Consider the following 24099-nt stretch of genomic DNA (forward strand, 5'->3'; position numbering starts at 1 on the left):
CTGAACTGAACTTGCCATCGCGTCAAAAGGTTGCCGACCACCATTCTTACCTAATTATTTCTTGGAGATTGTGGAGGTCATTTCAGAGTAAGAGTGAAATATTGTTTTGTTACATCAGCTTGCTTGTTTTAATGCCCCTCGTAACATGCGATTCGGTGCTACCTCCATATTACAATTAAACAAGAATAACATCTTCAATACTTCTTCGACAAACCGAGCTCACGATCTTTTATAAACAGTTTGGGTCAGCCTAATGGAAGCCATTTTCTCTGATTCATCTTTCCTCCATGATCATACGTTTACTACTATATCGTGCTATACAATGTGATGTACCTGCATCTGTGTATTTGTCTGTCAGATACATATTAGTGTCCTCATAAGGCCCGTCAAGGTACTGAACTAATTTACTTGGCGCTATTTTAGCCGCGAGTCTGCGCTTTCGGGGTCACAGACAAAAGCTGTCGTCATGAGTTACGTCCTGTATCACTCTTGTCGATACGGTTTAATAGGGCAGTGCAATCACTGTGAAACATCCCGCAGTCCATGACAGACAACTTAGAAACGGCAAGCGCTAACTTAAGCGTTAATTACCAAAAAGAGAGCAGCCAGTGTAAATCCAATATAAACGAAATGACACAGATTTTTATACGTCTGATTTGGTTCGAAGATATTTTCTGTGGACCCTTATGCTTCATACAATTTAGTTGCACATTTTTCTAAGAAAAACTAGGTTTTCTTTTCGGATTAATAGGAGACCCTTTCGATTTCAACCCCCAGCTCGTGTAATTGTTAATCGTAAATTGTACGCAACCTCTGGACTGCCTTTAAATTATTGCATAGAATTCTGGCTCAATTCAAAGATTTCAAACTGATACAAAAAAAATAAGTCGCATTTTGAAAGCTCTCGCAATTAAAATTTGCATTCGCTTCCGTTTTCTTCGAGGCCTAGAAAAAAATTTAGCAGAAAAAAATTTAGCAGAAAAAATGCTTATCCTTGACGAATAAAAAACTTTGAATCCGTAGAAACTGAAGCTGAGATTCTCCAGGTATGCACTTTCGCGATGGTCCAATTATGAGCCTTACATACAGAGTCTGCAGTCTGGAGAAAAGATTGCAGATTTTATATGTAGATTTATTAGAGAAAACAATTTTTAATTACACGTAGAATCCAGCGTCCGAAGCAAACCTCTACAAACACTCCAAGGCCGAAAGCAAAGATATTGGTACGTAGGTTCGGCCCTACATAAAAATCTGTCGCAATTCCCGTGATATTTACGGGAAAAGTATATACGATAGTCGGTTCTGTAGTTAAACATATTTTTTGCAGTTTTAGGATGTGCATAAAGATAACATATATATTCGGTTCCTACGCGGTATATAAGATTGTATTTCCAAGCTAAATATGTGTGTAAGGCACTGGGTTTACGAGTCACAACTTTCTCTCGAAGTTTACCTAGTTTTGAATATGTGAGGGTTTCTCCAATTGATTCGCCTAGCATGAACATCGTTACACGTACGACCTGCCAGCAAAAGGCCTTTCCAAAAGATGTCGCCGTAAGACATATGCCTCTTTAAGCTCACGCGTTTGATATTAATTAAACAAAACACTTCGACGAGTAAACAGCTGTAAGCACGAGTCATCGCTTGACGGTCGTTTACGGACTGAGGGGTTTTACGACCATATTGAAATTGTATCGTTTCGGTTTTTTGAATCATGTATGAAATTTACAACAAATTAAGGATTAAATTGGTTAAAATAAGTTGAATCTTATCATGTGTTGACGTATCAGGGCTTCAAAATGAGCTTGCTAGATTTTTTCATTCTTAGACACGACCGTGAAAATCTTATACACAAAGTTACCGTAATAACCCTCGAACTACTAATACGATTTACTCCTTTAAAACTATTATTTAAATGTATTATATGTTTTAAAGGCCCATTCTTTACATCTTCACATTACTTCACATTTCGTTATATATTGCGTTACTAAAAGAGTATTAAACTATATTAGGGTGAAGTTGAAGCAGGTTATGTTCTATATTTTAAAGTAATAGTTCTAAACAAAACGTGCACCATTTTGATCGATAACCTCCTGCCATTATTCTGGTAACACTATAATGCCGTTCCTATAGACCTTCACTGGTTTCTCGCCAAAGAATTGTGTCAAGTGATTTTTGGATCCTTTCAGTGGAACCAAATTACCACCGTTCGAGGGGTTCTGCCGAAATCGGAACCTATGATTATCTTATGAAGCGAGACCTAGGTAATACAGTGGATCCATTAAAATTTCCCATCTACATTCTCTTAATTTATGTCGGTAGCTAGATATATACGTGGTCTGGCGTTGTCATAGCAAAAAGCGACGCTTTTCCAATCTACTAGTTCCGGTTGAGCCGTTTCCTTGGCCTGTTGTAGTTACGTTACGTGTTGACAAAAAAAAATCCGAATCAGCCGTCAGCAACTAATAGTACACGATTTCTTTTCAATTCCACTAAAACATCGCACCACCTTCTTTAACGTTAGGGTGGGCCTTGTCACATTTTCAGAGCGCATTTTTCTTTATTTCATATTTTGCACATTATTGTTATGGGTGATCTATGGATCAACTGCCATAAAACAGGCTCCAACACGTTGCGTTTCCGTAGAGCCTCGCAGACCGAATTATTTTGCGTTGGATCGCACGATACCTGCATATCGAGCTTCTTTTTATGGCCAGTTCTCTCGGAACGACTTAAAACTATTTGGTAATATCTATTTAGTTCACTAGCGATGTTATAATATTTACGGGTCGGTCTTTCTTAACTCTTTTGTACTTAATTGGTCACCATGAGGAGTATCTTTCAATCGAAATTTTTTTTGGTCATACTTTTTTTCAATGGACCTAACCAAGATATGCGCCTTTGTCCTAGTAAAATTGCAGTTCAAGTGTTCAGATAATAAGTTAACTTATTATTAGTGGTATAGCATCTTCGATAACAACCCTATAACAACAGAATCCTTAACGCAAATAGTAGAGGGAATGGCGCTGTCCCGGCCAAGAGATACTTTCTACATAGATTATATTTTATACATTGTATATAACTGAAACATGAGTGGCCTTATGCTTATGAACTCAGTATACAATGAATTCGATCAAAATTTTCTAGTAGCCATGCCGTCACCTATTTTCTATATCGAGAACAGACAATCGTCAAGGTGGAAGATCAAGCAGTTTCTTCATCAAATCACTTCGCGCTTCTATCGACGCTTTAAAAATCAATCTAAGCCTACTCCGTCGGTAGGGTAGGTTTCTCTTCCTTCGTATACAGCATCCCAATAATGCTTAAGAAAGAAAATTTAGCCAGTTTTCGCGGGAATTTCACTCATTTTCAAGGCCCTCTATTACGCTCGAATAAAGGCAGCTCAGCAATTATAGAACAGCTACTACCTCTGAGGTTTAACTTTGAAATGGCAACAATCCGACACGACCCATGTTACCTGAAATTCGGTCGTCTGCGACCTTCTAGCTAGAAAAACGGTCAATAGTTTTTCAACATTGTGTCCCCTTGTAGCATTGAAGGGTTGACATAAGATTGAACTGCTGTAGGATAATGCATCGTCGTACAGTGTCGTCGATAACTTATTGCCGAAAAATGCCACTTTTCAATTAGCTAGCAAATGCATGACCTTCAAGGATTAAATAGACTCTCGACACCCAAATATTCATCATATACTTTCACAATCACTGTCCTCATTTGGGCCAGTCATCTGCCAGCTATTTTAAGGAAGGTCGTCGCGTAGTTCTATTCGCATCTCGATTAGGACTTGTCCTAAGTCATGTCTAATTCTCCAGAGGGGTAGTTATGGCCAGCAACATAGTCTACTTGAGGAAAACTGAAGCGAGCGTGTCTCATCCAGGATTAACCTTAGCCTGCGCCGTGTACACGGCCTGCTTTGGCCGGATGCATGCACTGCAATTTTTTTTATTACGTTACAGGTAACAGGCTAGTTTGCAAGCTCGTTTGCGCAAGCTCCCGTAATTGCGTGGAGACGATTGATCTCTAGTAAGTGCATAGTAACATCGCGAATTCTACTGGCTTTGGGGAAAAGCAGGCCTCTCCTCACAAGCCCGGCAAAAGATTGTTAGCAGCCACCAGGTCATCGTCGGTACTGTGGCGGGTCTCAGTTTAGTATCATGAACAATACGAAAAAAATTTTACGTCGCAGCAATCGAACTGCTGAGACGAACGAACGGCCGCACACGTAAACAACTTCATAAATCGAGACGCGTACTAATGCAATCGATAGCAGTTCATATCTTCTTTGCAACAACGGTAGCAGCGTTCTTTCTTACGCTCTCCTTCGCTTCGCGCTTCATACTCTAAATATCCGCATTGATGCCCTCGTTTGGCAGACTGTCAACCATTGCCTGTCCTCCGAGTCAAGTTCAACAAGGTTTAAACCGAAGCTATTCGCTAGGTTTACGACACCGCTGAAGTCGGTACAAACACCCTGATATTTAAGAGCATCATTAGTTAGTCAATTACCATCAGTCATCTGATTTACCACAAAATCATTACTCAAGTGGCGTTGTTATAATAACGAGCCAATTGTACGGCATAGTAGTTAATGGTTACTTTGTAGATGATTCGTGCAAACTCTCTCCTAGCAATTCACAACTAGAAACTTTATGTGTAGTTTTTAGTGAGACCTAACTTCAGATACATCCAATACCTTCGGAGAAAAAGTATTCGCCTAGTTCATTCGTTGATTACGTTGAGCGTCTTTCCGTCCTTATGGAAGGCAAAATAGTAAAGGCCAAACAGCTGTGATAAATTCGTTGATTTTCCATTTCATAAAAGAGCCGTGACTATCCCGTGTGATACGAAACGCTTCAAGATAAGCAAAACAATAGAGATTTTAATACAAATTGAGCTACGGTCCGCCATAAGCGGTATCGTTGCATGCTTTAACAAGGTAACGATAAAATAACGCACGAAATTATGGCACGGAATAGACATTTTTAGCTTAGATACCGTTATTACGCAGCTCGCAATCTAGCGACACAGTTAGGCTGATTGTAGACAAGTGGTCTTACATGTACCAGAAAAGCTCATTGCCGCAGGCGCTGTTTCTATGGATTTTTATATACTTTACTTCTACCTGACACCTGCACTCATTCTTCCTCGAAACTACCAATAAGTGTCAACGTGTTCTCAATGAAAATAACTATAATTTCATATCCTGAGTGTTGCCTTTTTTGCGTGACGTGTATTTTTAGCAATACTCTAAAATAGGTACATTTTATATTGCCATGCAAAGGATAGCTTCGATTTCAAAGAGTGATTAATTTGCTACTGCGATATTTTATGTGAAAAAAATGTCCGTTCGCAGGCCGTTATCAGTTATTATGTAAATTCACATCTATCGTAATAAGAATTGATGGGACGATAATAAACGGCAAAAAGCAAAGATTGCGTCAGACCTCATATTTGGAACTATTAGCAAATCGCGGATACATTTTATAACGCGCAGGTAACTCTCCTTCGCGTCTTTACAGGACGAAAGGCCATACGAATGCGAGGCCATGAGCGTTACACTGTAGCATCAGCCGCGGTAACAGTGGAGCATGAATAAGGAGACGACGGCGGATAACACTAACAAATCTCGCTTCCGACGAGGCTGGATTTGTTCGACCTTCAGCTCATGATCACAGCCTGTAGCTCTCATTGTTTCAACCAAACGTTTGCCGATTCTTCGATTTAGTTCGATCCGCATTCTTAGTGGCTGTGATTACATTATGAAGTTTTAACCACAGCTGTAAAGAAGCCACAGGACAAAAACTCGAATAATCATAAGAAACCAAAACGTCCCGTTTCGAACACCTTTATGTGAATGTAAACCGAAATGACATTAATTAACCACTTAGGTGGCATAAAGTTTGCCCCTAGGGATATCATTTCTCATAATATAAATATTTTGAATGCGACACCAGTAAACTGGAAACTACTTTCAATGATAGTCGCGATATGAATGTACGTCAAAGCGGTAACGAGGTGTGACCACACTGCTATGGATAACCTAGCACGACCAGTGACATTTCATCAAGCTCTAACCGCTATGAACTGAAACGGGGGTCGATTCCTGATGAGAAAACGTCTAGTTCCACGCAGCCAAAAGTCGTAAGAAACGCAGAAGTAGATCAGCGTCGTGTTTGGCGCTGTATACCATCAGCCCCCGTCGTGCCCTGGTCAGTAAGCCACGCACTCAGTCCTATTATGTATTAGATCATATTTACGTTAATATAACTTTATCGCTGGGCCATCCACGTACGGGACAGACCAAGACACGCAAACATTTCTGCTCGAAAATAGACGCACGGTCGTCAACAGACGCATCTGCAGCAACTGAGGGCCGCAATGACTATCGCGCAGGCGCTAATTGGGTGCATACAAAATCGCACTCATGATTACTCCGTATTTAGGTCTCAAATCTACACTGTTTCAGTTGCTTTTCTGAGTTTCTACAAGCGTCGGTTGTATTCATTGCAACAGAAAATTCACTCTGGAAGACTAAGTAAAGGTTGTGCTTTTACCGCAATACTGAACGAGGCTTTCTTAAACCTCTGGTTATTAAGTACCTCTAACAGCCTTGCATTTAAATTGACAGCATATCTATTTTTCGACTCGATCTGGTAAGGACCTCAATCAGAAAACGTGGAAGGCCAAGTAGAAACACCACAGACACTTTAAAAACAGAGGAATTGGTTCTTGACTTCCTAAATGTTCACTTTTTCTCTAAGCAATAGACGACGAATCACAGCCCGTCGGCGCGCGACGTTCAGGTTGCCTTCTCCGTTAAATATACCAGCTAGAAAGACACGATCGGAGATGTGCTGGCTGATGCTTACCAATAAGAAAAGTAAAAAGTAAGCAAATGTCGGACCCGCAAAGTAGAAAGAAAGGCATGCATACCGAAACGCGGCCAGTGTGACGGATCCGGGCATTTGGTGCCATGCATTGCTTAGATATGCAATACGTGCTCCTATACATCATGGTAGCCATGCTAATTCTACTAAACAATCCTTCTCATCATCAAATTGAAAAGTTCCTCTTCTACTCTGCAACAGTTAGCCGTGTTCTGCAGCGGCAACTGCAAATTTGCTTAAGATAGTAATTTACAAGTTCTTAAGTTCTGTTTGAGATCAGAGCCAGTCACTGTGATAAATTCAGTCTTTGAGCATTTATGCGTTTCACCAAGAATGTCGTACAAAATACCGAATATCCAGTTGAATTCTAACTTCCGCAATATTTTAGCAGATCATAAATCTTACAGATGGCAAGGTATATAATTGGCCAAAGCAATAGTGCAGCCATTATATAAAATGCAACTTAGAAGTGATCAAGATTTCATCGTAATCTTGAGTTTGCCCTCCGCAAAGGCTTCCTTCTTCCTGTGCATGGTATATCGTTACGAGTCAACATAACTTGTCATTTGTGCTGTAGCTACACCCTTTATCTGCTTGGCGGCCTTTAACCAATTTGAAAGGTTTCTGTACGGCGACAACGTAGCGGCGCCGTCGTAAATAGCGTAGCTCACGCAGGCAGCTCTCGATTCGTGGTGGACGTTGTCGATAGGTAGGAAGGTTTACTTTGCGAGAGAACAACGACTACGACGACGGTAATGTCGACGACAGTAACGACAACAACAATGCCTCATTACCACAGTCACGCACTTACACAAGCATCGCGCACCGCTTTGCCTTAGTCACGTAGACCGGCCAATCACAAGCGGCCGCTGAGTCAAAAACAAGCGGATGACGGTTGTGTCGCCAAAAAGCATGTCATATATATACAGCTGACGTAAAACGCCATCTTGAAGAAAAACCAGAAACGGTAAAGAACTATTCTTTACAATATTTAGCAGATTCTATTCTTAGGAGTATCCAGTAGACTTTCGATGTTCGTTTGGATTTCATAGACTATCAAGAAAAAGTATAATCACCACATCCGAGACTAATACCTGCATAGAACGTAATGAGAACCTCGTAGAACTTTATTCCAGCAAATTCTCCATATCTGTATGGATAATCGTGACGACGAGAAGTATTAGTAGGCGCTGCGGTTAATGCAATAGACCAATTGCAGTGGAATCTGCACGCATCTCTTAGCTTGTATTGGAACGTCCATAAGAGGTTTTATGAATACGGACATGAGATAGCGATTTCTGTAGTAGAACTTTCCGGTTCCTGTTCATTTACCGGTTTTGTGATGCACACGTGCAATCCTAACATATTTACTGTCCCATAGATGAATCCAGCGGTTTGTTTTGTAAGGTCCCCATGTAGATGGGTTCACTCTAAGTAAAGCAATTCTCGATGTGAAACGAATCAATCGCTCACAGGGCCTTTAATGACTCTCTCAGAGATCGCTGCCTAACTTCGAGGACACTGTTGATGACACAAGGACCAAACGTAGTTGTAAAGCAGATTTTTAGCCCGCTAGCGATTGCGTGACAGCGCCAAAAGTAACCTGCATTAATTTTGAAGCAGCTCTACGTAACTTTAGCAAGACTATCTATGATAAAAACAAAAGCGGAGAGGACATGTTAGGATCGAAAGGTGTCCATGTCATGCGATATAAAAATAATCTCATTATTTACTGTCTTCATCTATGAATGACCTGCGCGGATTAGCAAACCGATTGTTCTTCTAAGAGTGGCGATTACATCGTAAAAATTATGCGACAATTATATACTATATAAGAACAAAATCAAGCCCGAGCCATTGGGTTTATAGTCGAAAAAGGGTGCCATTTTAGAGTTACGGAATACTAACAGAGTGAGCGATAAATAGCAACTGCGCTACTAGGGTAATTAGTTGAAATGCACAGGTAGGTTTGACGTAAGTTAGCGTAGAGTTCGTGATTATTATGCGCCTTACCGTGACGATTAGTTATATTATAATGGACAGTTGTTGCGTTAAGATACATGAGATCAATAGTAGATTTTGGAATTTCGACGACTTTTTTTTAGACCTGCATTGACAACCGATAGATGCGTAGCATCTTCAAAACATATCTGACGTTAAATATCAATGTCCCGAGTAATTCTGTGAAGCGAAAGATCGCCACTTGAGTTTCATGGCACAAAATAGACAAACACAAGCTATTTCGTTACAATTCAACGAAAGAGCTAGAATTTTAGGTCTGAAGGTGAAGCCATTTGTTGTAAAAGGACGTACGTAACAGGGTTTACAGTAACTGCGTCGCTCCTAGTCTGGAAATTACTTAAAGCAGCGAACGCTCCGTCTCGAATAGATTAAGGTATAATTTAAAAAAAGGAGGAAACGGAGGACAGTGTACTTGCGGTGTTTATATTTACTACACGTTGTTCTTTGCCGTAGGTGTAATAGAAACATCGCTTCATTAATTCTAAAATAATCAAATGGCGATGCGATAGCCAAACAACAAAGATAAGTCGCAGAACGACAGCTTAACTCGTCAACAAATTCCCGTTCAGATTCAAATAACACCCGTTTCCTGTCTCGGTTAGCTCGTAAGCCTTCACGGTTTACATATAAGGAACAAAATATAGTAGATAAAGCTGCATTGGATGCATGAACCATCTTCAACTGCCAAAATACTGCAATTTCATACTGAGAACATTATATTGGTAGATAGCTAGCTTCATCAGATAAATGCGGGGTTGCTCCACTTAGAAGCCTTCACCGACTCACCGACAAGAATGAACAATGCCAGGTCGTTTTACCTGACTGTGGTATTCGACTGCTGGACACAAACCGGACAGGCCACACGTCTCTTGTCACGAAGCACCGACCAAGTGACATATTAACCGTACACACACATAATTGCTATTACACAATGGAAAGTTAATATAAGTTGTGTGTTGCACTCGCTGACTCCGTGCATCAACGTGATCAAAACAGAAAGATAAAGACGGCCCCAGCAGGTGCTAGTTATATGCGCACCGTTTGGGGCGCGTACAGACAGATGCAATGTTTTGACTATTTGCACATGGCCTTTACGCTCTTCCATCAACTGTTGACCTTGAAACTAGTTCAACGATAGTGATAAAAGCAGAACCGATCAAAATTGCATGTTAGATATTCTCACGTAAAAATTAACTGGGAAACTTTCATTAAACGGCACTATTTTTTAGAGCTTACAAAATATATGGAACTTACTTGTCGGCCAACTCGTCGGGCCACTACTACTCTACTAAGCATCTCTTTACGTTTACGTTGTAGCACAGGCCAAAGGTGTGTACGCAGTCTTTTGAATAGACTCGGAATTTTAATGTTACCTTTTATAATGAAATTACGAATGGCCGATCATAAACTGTAGCTAGCTAATTTAAATCATCGGAAACCTCGCGTGTCCAATACGTATAAAACTGCATTTTGTATGATGACTTCCCGGTTATCTTCGCTTGGGAAATTAATTTTCTAACTAAGTGACAGCAGCATCAGTTAGATTTACCTTTGCTGTATAATTTTTTTGCAATAATAACTACAGTAATCTTAAAAAACACATTTGAATCGTTAAAGATCGAGGTGTCGAAAACGTAGCTTCGTCCTTAAGTTTCTATTTATTTTGTAAAATCAATTAGACAGGATATATCTATATATACATACACCGCTTAAACCTCAATTCTGTTCTTAAGTCAAAACTGCCAAACCGACATTTTTACCTGAACGTAGTTTGTTTTGCTTGAAAATTCGCGCTTGCTTATAACTTTGCGGTAAGTTCTATTCGAACGTCTGGCTTCTGACGCTCGTAGAGCTAGGCCTGACAGGCTGAACTCTCCATCCCCCCTTCCTCCCCGCGCTTTTCCTGCTTTTCTTCTGTCAAGTTGTGACGTCGTTGTAGTAATAGCCGTTAGCCTTAGCTGCCCAATTCGTCCGCTGGCAAGCGGACGAATTGGGCAGCGAAGGTGACAACAGTAGCCACAAGTCAAAGGATCAGCGGCAAGGGTTCCCTCAAGCAGCTCGCAGTGGTCGAACGAGACTCGGCGGCCGTTCTGCCGGTTAAGCTCAACATCTAGTTGCGTTCCTGGTCCCGCATCTCTCGGCGCCTATTTCGCTTTAGGGCTCGTGCTGCAGCGAAAACAGGAGGCCGCCAACAGGAGTCAGCCATTGTCACTAAGGTAGAAAGAATAGAGCAGAGTTGAGAGCTCACGAAGAAAGTCGTCGCAGTCTCAAGTGGTGAAAGGCTCATACAATTCACATTCGCGACAATAAGGCCTACAGCATTTGCTAAACAGATCAACTAGTGATAGCCTTGTGTGTGGAAACGAAATACTGGACGGCACGCTTCCAACGAGGCGAAACTCTACTTGAAGAAACGCGTTGTTTGTTGAACTTTCATAGCTAATATGAAAGGAGGCATTCTTTTGATTCGCGCCAAATATGTGGAATCACCAAGTCACACAGAACATATTAAAAGAATACTCGGTTGGACCCATACATTTGTATGGGGCGCATAACCAGCTGCTGGGCAGGAATCAGCAGTTGTTACATAGGCGTCAAAAAATAGTACGCAAAGATCTACGTACGATCCATCCAGCTACTGTTGATCTACCTGGCCTAACCTAGCTCACCTACATTCATTGATCATATCGATACGAGATATAGAAGGCTAATCGTAGATGCTCGAAGTGATACCAACATCGGCTAGAGCAGATATGGACTACTTCATTAGTTGCAACGCTTAACGCAAAAGGTGAAATTTGTCAGCGTCGAAACAAACACGAGCTTCAAACAGAGGATATCTACGCAAGCGTCGTAAACGCATAAGAACTGATTGGCACGAATCCATGAAATGCAAGGGCACGCAGAGACGCGGATACCAATGCGTAGTTCACAACGATACGCAGTACACGCACCGTCACACCAATATCTGAGCACAAGGCCTAAAACCAAACCCATTCGTAAATTTTATCATATATTGGAATAGATCACGGTCTGATGGAAACGACCACCGTTTATTAGATTTTTGGGGAGCGGCAGATCATTACAATGTGGCCGAATATATATATTACTACTTTAAACACTGTGAAGATTCAACAGGTTTGTTACTTTGAACAGACCGGCAATTGATAGCAGAATGTAATTCAAAATGGGAACTGCCTATCAACAATACTACAAGCGCTTAGTACTATCGAGCTTAATAATTAGAAAACAAAAACTAAAAAGCATAAGCTTGATGTCAGCGTACCCCACCTTCGCTTAATGATAAGCAACTGAATAAATAATCTGTAACCATTTTAGTTGCTTGGCGTTACTGACAGTATCCAAAAACATGGACTTTACATGCGACAGTACCTATATCATTACATATCATAGTCCCTTTTCGCGTCTTTGCAGCCAACATGAAACTGTAACTTTTGTAGGTAATAATAATATGACACACGACGTAGCTCGCCTTTCGATCTACGGGTATAAATTTTGCTTAGAGCTATGAGCAGCTTCAACATTGAAAGTCATGTGGCGAGTGCTGATCTAAGTATTACGTGATCGATGCATTTGAAAGTTTAAAAACCAAAGCTTTTTTTAAATATGTTTCACACCTTAAATCTGCCTTTAATAGAGAATAGACTTTGGCCTCGTATTTCGCAAGCTCGAAATCCAAATGAAAACGTTTAGATGATGTTATTTAATCATCACTGCCGTCAACGTCGAAAAGATAAGGCAGCCGCTCGACGAATTGAGTCTCAATAAGCGATACTGTCAGAATTGAAGTCTATGAGCAGCATACGATTTGTATCTTACAGCACTAGTTCTAAGTTCAACCTACTAGGACAACACAAAAAAATCTTACGAAAAATAAGTTAAACTGTGTTGTGTTTTTTTTTTTTTTTGCCTTACGCGTGTCTTAAGAACGATGAATATCATTTTACTTTAAACCGTATTGAGGATTCAAAGTGGTGAACCCAAATATGGTTCAGGAAACAATTTCCTACTAAAACTATGAAAACAAAAAGGTGCTCCTGTGCCTATAGAAATTGTGTAGCGTTGACTGCCGCTCTGGAGTACATCTAGCTTTTAAGATCAGAGGATGCCATTACGTAAATTCAGATTGTCTAAGGTCTGGATCATACGTGAACGTGTCCACGTATGGTTTAGAGTTCCCGTATATATACACATGTTTATATAAAGATTAAAAGGTTTTTTGTTTCTCTTTGCCAGTCAGGTTTAAGAACGTTTCGGGCGTATCAGGCTTTTAGATATACATAAACTGGGATTTTCTGCCCAAGTAGCACAACAACCAATATGCAATCGGAGATCAAAAAACATCGACCATGTAAAGCGAAAAAAATACATAGCGGCTGCTTCAAAACAATGAATTAAACCAAAAACATCACTTTATGCGCAGTAGCTTTCAGACAGAACTATGGTCTGCTCGTATCCGTTGTATCCGCTTGGTACCTAAGCGTTATAAAGAGTAGAATAAGAAGCCGCCGCCTGACAAGAACAGAGAGGGTCTAAATAGAAAAAACTACGATAGAGACAACCATAAACAAACCTCTTATTGTTGCCGCTTTCTTTGGAAGGGTTGTCGTTCTTTACTTGATCACAAATGTTTTATTACATTTACATTAAATGATGGATTCTAATGTAAGATAAATGCCCGTAGACATGAATAGGTAGGTACAGTTACCGCTAAGCAAATACAAAATAGACGCGCTTTTCTCGTTCACGTTTGATTCAGCTTGCGTGTGTCAGCTATCACATAGCGACAAACATGCCCAGTGACTCGCGCACGCACGTTTAACACCCACCTCCCTTGTAGACGCCGGCCCTTTGCGGACTGTTGTTGGTCACACGATGGCCTACGTGAGTTTCACGACCGTTGACTGTACACCGTCCATTTGAGTGAAACACATATAAGAGTACGTACATTTGCTCCCTTAATTTCTAACGCTTATGTTCAAACACTTACAAATAAATAACGGTGTTGACCCAAATGCCGCAGCCAGATAATAATACACTCGCCAACGATACAAACGATTTCATAAAACAAGAATTGTGTTGGTTTAATTTCAGACCCACACCACAAGAATTTCTATGCACTAATAAACCTAAAACAACATCGATAATCGGTTCCGCGTCGTATTATGCGCAATGTATGTGGCCTAACGAGCAACCTTAGGTTATATTGTAGTTTCAAATCTCTGTAACGCTTTGCTTAACGTACCTTTCCGTGACTAATGATAGGCTCGCATCTTGCTATTAATACCTTTGCCGTCCTACCACGAGTTGGTGTTTGTGAAAATGCCGAATTCTATAGTAATAGACAGTAGTATCCTTAATTATGTAATACTAGGGCGCTGGGATGTCAGGACAGATCCTTTTCTGAGGCCACTCAGTGGCTCCTAGCGATGACTCAGACACCGCTGACCAGACAGTCAGCTTGTCACACTCAAACCTTTTGTTATTGCTACGCTGGGATATTGAACTTACTGGGACACTGGCCATATGTGGCCTAGCTGTCTACTGTTACGCCTGATATTTGACAAACTATTCCTGAAATGACTCAGGATAGTAAAGGAACAAAGCTCCTAATTTGCATCGTGCCTTAGCTGTTGCTGTCCGCTCAAAGTCGGCTGTATTCCTGAATATAAAATTTAGTTTTAATACAATATAGAGCCATGCTGAGTAAACTTCCGGGGTACACAAATGTACGAACTTGTATGGACTAATTTTTAGCGCAAACCAACCTTATATTGCCGAATTGCGAACACAAACTTCTTCTCTTCCGTTTACTTTGAAATCTAAAGAAACTTGTGTTAGACAATCTTCTTCAATGTTCTCATCATAAAGCTCACGATGACTTCTAGCCGTTCCAGCATGAACGCCTCTCAGACAAGATGGACCATATTAATCCGCTTAGTAATACGCTATACATATCCATATCCTGATATATTCCTTGCTCTACTAATAAGCAGGGAGGAGTGCGTATGGTGTGTGCTTCAAATTGACGAAGGTGTCTACGCTGTATTGTTGCGCTGTTCATTAAAAACAACCTCGTTCATGCGCAGAGTACAATCCCATTTATACTTGTGAATCGCAATTTCACAAACTAGTTTTTAAGGTGAAAACGATCGTCCGAGTTATTTGCAGCACTTTATTCAAGAATCAGTTACTTTTATTACGCTTGCAAACTAGATCTAGATAGATGTCTTTAGACATCTATCTAGATCTAGGAGACGAAACCATGTTGGAATCAAAAAATGCGTTCCTACCTAGACTTGTTAATATATAAAATGTTCCATTAAAAATATCATTCTAAATTTAAAAAAATGCTTATAGCTGGTATTGTGTTCACCAAAAAAAGACTTACGAAAACACTGCACAATATAGCTATTGCAACAAAATTATGGGTCTATTGCAACGGTTATGAACTATTCCGGAACAGAAAAAGGCCTACATTTATATATTGATAAAGAGCAAATTAATCGACAGAATGTTCGAGGATAATTAGGTCTTCAACGATGAGTTTTTTTTAAGCTTCTATATTATCAATTCCGTAATAAGTAACCAGTTAAAAGTGATTGTAAATGTAAATCACTGTTTATCAGCAAGAGGTCACCTGGTAAGACACCAAGTCAAGCTTGATTTTATTTTACCAACGTAGAGTTCTAGGAGTGTTCCACAAAGCAATCGCTTCATCTGGATTTGAAACTCCGCCAGTATAAAGAGTCGAGTCATTTGGCAAGTTATTGCGGCGTGGCAAGCTTACGTTCGCTCATAGGCGACGGACAGCATGATTCTTGCTAAGCTAATATAAACGGTCGTACTAAATGTGAAAAGTTGCGCAGCGAGGGTCCAATAGGGAACCGCTCGCTTCTTACTAAATTTCTTAGTAGTATCTACTGAGCGATAACATTAGTTGACGGACATACGGCAAAATTTAACGGCAAATCTTTCTGTGTTACGCATGCAACCGTACGTCGACGTCATTAATCTCAGCCGACAAGTGCTGGTCCGCTTTGGAGGTGAATCTCGCGAACCGCTTGTGGCAATTCTATGGTTGTGGATGCACAACAACAATTGCTCGCCGAGACTAACTTTTCGCTGTTGTCATCGATGCGCAGGAGAAAATAGGCCAAACATGGTTGTTGTTACTGTCATTATCGTTCAGTCAGGTCGATCGGTCATTGCAATGATATCTGTTGTCCTACTACCGAAATCGTATGCAAATGTGCTATTCATAATATCGAATAAAAGTCGCGCTTGTTCCGCATTTGGCACTATGTACAAATCGTACCTTCGTATGACGAATTCCATTTTGAAGTTGTAGCATTTTTTAAGATAAGTGCAACTATACATTCAAAAGTTATTATTATTAACCTATAACTATCTGGTATAAAGTGGGAAGAACTTCCAGCAAAAAGACAGATACCCATAAATTCATTATTCGAGTATCTCGAGCGTTTCGATGTGGGTGCCTCTTCTTCAATATCTTGGTCCTAAACTGGCAGGAATGAATAAACGTCCGCTCTCTTCGACGGCGGCGCAGAATCGGAGACGTACACAGAGGGTTGATTGAAATATCGGAAAATATGCACGCGAGAGACAAAGTGCTAGCTACCTGTGACAGTTGCTGTGATCGTTATGATCTAGTCAGATGTAATACTTATTATTATATATCTCATATCGGAGATACTATCAAAATATAATTTAATAAAAGACAATCTTATGAAAACCGTATCTTGCATAAACTATTTTGCCCAGAAACATTTCATTAGACTTACCCGCATGCTGAGCCTTGACCTGGCAGACGTAGTATTGATGAAAGGGTCCGCCAAATAGAAACTCAAATTTTGGATTGTCCCTTTGCTTTTGCTTAGTCATCTCCTCAAACTCGGGGCCGTTCCGGGCTACAAATTGAGCCAACTTCATGATGATGTTGCGAAGCTCTGAAAAATGGCAAGCAACAAATCAACGTGGACGAAACCACAGCAAGACAGCTACGTCTTCAGCAGCATACTATGAACTACTAACAATATTTATTATGATGTCAGATCAATGATATCTATGAAGTCGAACGTCGTTGACCAATAAACACGGTCCTTCTATATGCATAATAATGTCGTTCTAGGCCAGCGATAGTAGTAACAACAATAGACAATGGCAACTATAACAAATGAAAACATGGTAGCTATCAGTAGGTTATACAAAGTATAGTGCACCTAACGTGTAATTACAGAGGTGATTTCGAAGTATTCACGGAGTTAAATTACGACTCCAAATGTCTCACATGTAATACAAAAGAAGGCATCAATAGGCTATCGCACTTTTGATGAAAAACAGTGTAAATAATGCACTACATAAAGGAAAGTGAAAATTAATTCAGCCAACTATTTTTATAGTACAAACAAATTAGAAACTCATAATATCTCACCTTTCTTTTTTCGGCAGGAGAAGCTGATATGAGGTTTGATATTTGTGTTTTGAAAACGTAATCAATCGATTTCTCTAATATTAATTTATATCAACTGAACATATCAGCATTTAATCAACTCGTTTCTTTCGTAAATTATTTGGACGGATTTTAGAACGGGCGTTTCCTGGACGGGTTCGCAATGACATCTTAGCTTCACTATAAACATTAACGTATGTTTTCATATTTTGTAAAAATCATCATTCGCTTTCAATAAAGTACTACTTAACGCATGTTGGGTCATCAAAAAAGTATTGACCATTTCTAACAAAAGCAATAGTTTTAAACTAAATCTGCGTCATTTGGATCGATGACCTGCTGCCATTTGGTGGTAACACCACAATTTCGTTATTGTAAAACATCTGTGGTTTCTGGGCGAAAAACTGTGACAAATAACCTTTGCATTCTTCCATTGAAACTGCATCATTAGGGAAGTTCTGCAGAAACTGAAATAGATGATAGTCTGATAGTACGAGATTTGGACAATACGGTGAATATATTCAAACTTCCATCAAAGCTCTTTCTCGATTTTTGCCGGATAGCTAAAGGTGTTTATTATCTACTAATGTCATAATTGAAGACAATGCCCCTCCCTTTCTATTCATTAATTCTGGTCGCCTTTTTTGTTAGTTGTTGACAGCAGAGGTTGGAATCGATCGTTCTGCCAAGCGGCAGCAACTCACAGCGTGTGATTCTTTCTAATTCCACCAAACTCATAGAATCGCCTTGTTAGGCGTCAGTCTGGGCTTTGCTACAGATTGTGTAATACACAGACTTTTGCGATAACTTCGTGAGCTTTTTCCATAACTTGTCAACAACTACAAGCAGCATCTTTCGTATCGAAATTTGCAGAGTAAAAGCGACAGAACTATCTTTGGGGCGTTTATTCCGATAATGCGTTTTAACCATAAATAGCATAACTTTTTATGGGCCTGATCAGAAACTATGCCTTCATCGTAATACAACTGTAAAAGACAGCAAATTTTAGCAAACATTTCGCCCGTCGTCAAAATATTCTATCTTAAATCTGAATAAAGACATTTCAGAAGTTCTAACAAATCTCAGCCTTCAAATGAAAATGTCGATGCAACTAATATGGCGTGAAATATACGACTTTAAAGCCATCTGGCTAGAAACATGGTCAATTTTTTTCGAGAACTAATATATGCGACACTAGTTAAGAAATCCGAAGGCAATCAGATTCTGGTGGTGTAGAACATGGCAATTAAATCATTGTCTAATATTTATGCAGTTGGCTTAAATAGCGGATGATAAACACTATGCATTAATTATGTAAGAAACACTTTTTTTCAGATGACCTGGTGGTATTAAGTCACATGGGCCGTTGTGCCATTTTTCACCGGAGGTAAAAACATTTGCTTTCCCATTTAGCATGCACTGTCTAAACAATTGGAATTTTCAATCAAAGTATTGCCGAAGAGCGTCAGTGAAAATATTTCACTGCGGCTGGTTTAAGTGATGCTCGAGTAGACTGTTTTTTAATACTGTTCCACACCATTACTGAAATGTAAGAATTTACGAACGCATGCTGTTGAACTCCTCTTGAAACGTTTTCTTCAGCAGATCTGAATAATAAAACATTTATTTAGAACCTCACCGGTGACTCGCACTATAAATTTTGATAAGTTGGCCTTCTTTTAAACATTTCACCTAGCGCCTTCCATAAAACCTTAAGTTGTAGCTCAAGCTCGTAAATAAAATGTGAATATAGTACAGAAAACACCATATTAAAATACTCATCTGCGAGTTAAGAGGCAACTCGTGGTGGAATAGAGTTTTGACAAAAGGTTGATAGGGGGACCAATTTTTCAAAATTGTTTCGCAAAATTTAACACTGAAAAGTGTTTTTGTCTGACAAAGCTCGAATGCGCTAACGACTGGCGAAAATAGCAAAAAAAGGAATCATGCGAACGTATTTGCATATTTAGAAATAGCATTTGACGACCTGGTGCCTGTGGTCTCATCGTATTAATTTGGTTCTATACATTTGGCTTATATTGTCTCATTTTCTGTAGCGCAAAAATCATTGTGGCACCTATTGCAACCTATCTGGTAAATTATACTTTGAATAACATATAGCAATGAATGCATTTACGGGAACTTTACCGACTCCGATAGATTTTAAAAATCACAAAAATAAACCTTCGAATAGCAGTTATTCCCTTAGACGTTATTCGCATAACTATTTCTGCAGATCCAACAATACCGCCAATAATTTACTAAAATAATGCTATCACTTGTTACTTAAAACTTGTTAACTTAAAAAAATCATAAAGAGAACAGGCCCTTTACCGTCGGTGAAAACGTTATCATTTTCAAGCTAATTTAATTTTTATTACCTGAAACGAATATTTCCATAATACATGAGTAATATCTTCGCGTAAAGGCTACCAGTATCACAATTAAATAATTTCATAAAAAAAAAAACATTACTATCAAGCTAACATCTAACAAATAGGCAGATCAATCTGTAGTTGCCACTATCATGACTACCAGCTCATTATAACATATTGTGTGTTTCCCAAAACGGACGTAATCGTTGCTGTCGACGGTAAACCAAATAGTCGCTTAAAGTAACAAGAAATATTGGTGCAGATGGTATCACAGCTTATCACTCGAAACAGGTAATAACAATGGGAACACATTAGTTCAACACATTACACTTATAATAAAAACGTTCACAATCGGGTGTTCACAATGAGCTAGGTAGATACAAACATAAAATTGACGATTTTGTTCACGACTGCCCTTGTCATTGGGCTTGAATAATATGGCCATGTTGTACACACAGTCAATCTGTGGAACTATCACAACCGATAATTACTGAAATTACTGTTGAAGATCAATGAAAATAAACAAAAAACATGATAGAATTTTATCCGAGTAATATTCTAGAACCAATAAACTCTAGTACATCTAATGTAATCATGTTTAATAGATCTTCCTTAAGAATAGCGAATACATGTGGTGCATAAACATTTTAACAAATCATGACGTTCAGGGTGTACTTCACTGGACGTAACGAGTAAACCATTTTTATACCACATTTTTATACGAAATATCTTACATAGAAAATTATCTGAAAAACCTAATGAGAAAATTGTAATTTTGCAGGACTACCAAGACAATGTCGCTGGCAATTTCAGGCAGATCTGGATGAAACTGATGCTTGCAGACAACATCCTGAAAGATCGAAAATATCCACGAGCTTCACCAGCTAAGAAACAGTACCGAAGGGTGAGAGATGCCAAAAAACTGGTAAGACAATCATGTCACGGGCTTAACATTAATAAACAAAGTATCCATTGCATTTAAGATAGTTGAAATGAACAAGTTACATCCCAAGATGATGTATTTTGTTAATGAAGATGATCCGAATTGAAGAAAACGATTTTACGAATGGTACTTAAAAATACGAGCAGGATGCATAGCAAAAAAGGTTAGAGAAATACAGTTTGAAATTAAATGACGCAGTTCGTCGAAATAATTAAATTTACATGGATACCACCGAGTAAATTTACCAAACGCGGAACTTCAAGCAAAAAGTTAAGTAGATCATTCTGTCTTGGTAGTAATTATTTGAATCTACTGAGAAAATTTGTTTTAACAAGCGTTTAACAAAACTTTAATGAAAATGACGAACTTCATTCCTGACAGGACGGAGCATTTGTACGTCTTTATTGTTGTATTAGAGCATATCTTGATGAAAATCTTCAGAATAGGTAAGTTGGACGACAACGTCCCATAGGGTACCCTGCCCGTTTTTCAGACTTGATGCCACCTTTAAATACTTAATAAAAAAAATTTGGAAATACTTTAAAAATGAAGTCTTCGCCAGAAAAATGACGACATTAGATAATTTGAAAGTCGCCATTAGGAATCAATACGTCATAATATTAACCGAATGAACTAACTGCCGTATTGCCCAAAAGAGCAATAACTTTCAGCATTCATGGTTAGAACAAATTATTTGGAAATTCCAATATTAATTATATATAAATAATGACTAAAGCTATAGGGATCCACACTGTATATACATTTTCCGGAACGCCCCCTAGAGTATGCTTTGAGATATAAAAATATTATCAGTTAAGTTTATTTACTTCATTATGTTCTTTAATTTTACCATACACATTAATAATGTTCATGTAAATTCATTAAAAGTTGATTCAAGGATCGCGCGCTGCAATCTCTTATAAACGATTGGAGTTACACTAAGGTTCAAAAAGGCTACACGTATCAATTTCTTGTTGTCAAATTTGCGAATACGCAAAAAACCGATGGCTTTCGTGAGTAGCTTTAGATAACAACGATCAGTCGTACATTTTGTGGCTGGCGACGTGCTTATTAAGATTAATTATAAAATGTATTATTTCTCTATCGACGTTTGTTACATTCAGTCCAGCAGTAATTCCTGTGTAAAATTTAGGCTAACTATACGAAAAAAATACTACTTAGGATGAAAATCGTCGCTGCCATATAGGACTTACCTCACTAAAAATGCCATAATAAAGTGCTTTATATGACAAAACATTTTTGTAACACTCAAGTTGGGTACTGCAAACGTCACTTTCATTGATAAATAGCAGAATCTCTACAAGTGATTATAGTAATAAAGGAGTGTATCTTGTGCCTTCTTGACTTGCGCTTCAGTATTACAAGACGCCACACCTTTACACGTAAATTTGTAATCCGTAATAAGGTACAATAAAAAATGCCTCTTTTACCAACAAGATTGATTATAAGGCAACATACATGGGATAATCACAAACATAGAGGACCACTAGAGGATGCATTTTTTCAGTATATACCATTCATCTCACATGCGTTCCTATTTTAAAATATACCGAAAAGCTGTAAAGGTTGCGCATGACTCCCAGTTAGGCACCTAACAACAAAACGCTTTGACAACAAATTTGCGCCCGAGACAAACTTGCGTAAGATCTAATCAAGAAGTGCGTCTTGTTAAAGCAATATAAGCAATATCGGTTATTGCAGATCCCTATAGCCCTAATAGGCCCTAAGTTTCATTTAAGTGGATCTATAAGATGAACAAGGCGTAACGGATACCGGCTTACTGCAGTGATTTATACACGTCTCTACGTAAATTTTTTTGGCAACTGAATCTGGTGTAAATTGCAAAGAGACAAAATAGAGACTGAACACTGCTAGCTTATGATGCAACTATCAAAGTATAATAATTATTAAATAAATTGTGCCAATGTGCCTTCCTTACACATTGATATGCTATTTGCTAATTTTATCTCACTTCTTTAAACACAATAGATATTTGCATGTAATTTACGATTTGCCATTCCTGAAAGAGAATACACAGCGGTTACTGTAAGCATTGCACAGCAGTCTACCTTTGCCCGCTAAACTAATCTCGAGTATCAGATACAATTGAATCGTTCAGTGTCAAATTCAATGGTTCCATATTATCAATCAATCGAGACATACCAGCCGGAGGCTCGACGGGCGACATCTTGTCTATGCTTTTATTCATTCGAAAGCTTTTCACAATCGTCCGAGTGATAAAAATTTCACGATGCGATAACGGCACGAACGCACACCACTGTACAGGTAAATTGACGTTTTTCTATAGAGATTGCCGACAACAACATCCATGAGATTCTGAACATCAACAACAATAACAAGGTATTAAGCGTAAGCTGTCATATTTCGTTGCGGCTGCATCAACAGTGAGCAGAACTCGTCCTGACAGCGCAGCTTAGGATGTCCACTAAATTTAGAAATACATGGAAATCGGCTAGACCCGAAATCAACCACAGATACATTTAGTTTTAGTCCAGAAGCAATGTCTCTAATGTAATTCCACCACCGGCACTACCAGATCTAAAATTTCAAACAGTTGTTTCTTAGCTGTGAGCAGAAAAATCGTCTGCTACGGCAGTTACCGTCGTGGATCGACGCATGCGCGAAGAACTTTTTGCCGGTTTGCGTTAGTTATTATTAAACACAACGACATCTATGGGCGCACCGGCGGTCGGACGGTCTACTACTCTCAAAATTACTGAATATCGTACGCATCAGTAAATGGCTAACGACAGCGTTCTTTCTTATCGCCAAAACAAGTGCGTCAAAGCTAGCGATCTACTAGTGAAACATCTAGACGCCTAATGAAGAGCAACCACATTATTGCGCAGTTACACGCGCTGGTTCATCTTCATGTCCGCGTATAGCGGCCCTAAGATATTTCCACGTTTCATACATGTTCACTCTCTCTGCCGGGGACTGAGTTTGTTTGTGTTAGAAGATTCTTTCCTTGTCGTCAAGCCTTCGTTCGAATTACCGACTCTCGGCTGTTTCATGTAGTTTGCTCTCCGCTGTAAGCAAAATATGAAAGTATAATGCACTTATTTAACAAAAATACGCAGTAGAAGAGCATATTCTATAAAAATTTTTCAGAAAAGCCACATCTTACACATATACATATACATATATATATATACATACATACACATATACGTACATACATACATACATACATACATACATACATACATACATACATACATACATACATACATACATACATACATACATACATACATACATACATACATACATACATACATACATACATACATACATACATACATACATACATAC

The 24099-nt window shown here is 39.0% G+C and overlaps 1 protein-coding gene across 5 annotated transcripts in view; it reads right to left on the reverse strand.

Annotated features, from left to right (window-relative positions):
- scaf6 (SR-related CTD associated factor 6) overlaps positions 1 to 23304 on the reverse strand; it is a 39074-nt gene extending 15770 nt beyond the window's left edge. For 2 of the 5 annotated variants that reach the window (XM_022839287.2, XM_022839286.2), the window contains exons 1-2: positions 22927 to 23304; positions 16757 to 16921 (exon numbers count right to left, since the gene is read on the reverse strand). In XM_022839287.2, coding sequence (XP_022695022.1) covers positions 16757 to 16921; positions 22927 to 22972 — 211 coding nt within the window. In that variant the 5' untranslated portion in view covers positions 22973 to 23304. Of the gene's footprint in view, positions 1 to 9748; positions 9843 to 10690; positions 11040 to 16756; positions 16922 to 22926 lie in introns of those variants that run through there. The other 3 variants (XM_022839288.2, XM_086969828.1, XM_086969827.1) reach the window with 3 other exon arrangements.
- Between the last annotated feature and the right edge of the window lie 795 nt (positions 23305 to 24099).

The sequence above is a fragment of the Varroa jacobsoni genome, unplaced genomic scaffold (assembly GCF_002532875.2).
Source record: "Varroa jacobsoni isolate VJ856 unplaced genomic scaffold, vjacob_1.0 scaffold_795, whole genome shotgun sequence".
NCBI lineage: Eukaryota > Metazoa > Arthropoda > Arachnida > Mesostigmata > Varroidae > Varroa > Varroa jacobsoni.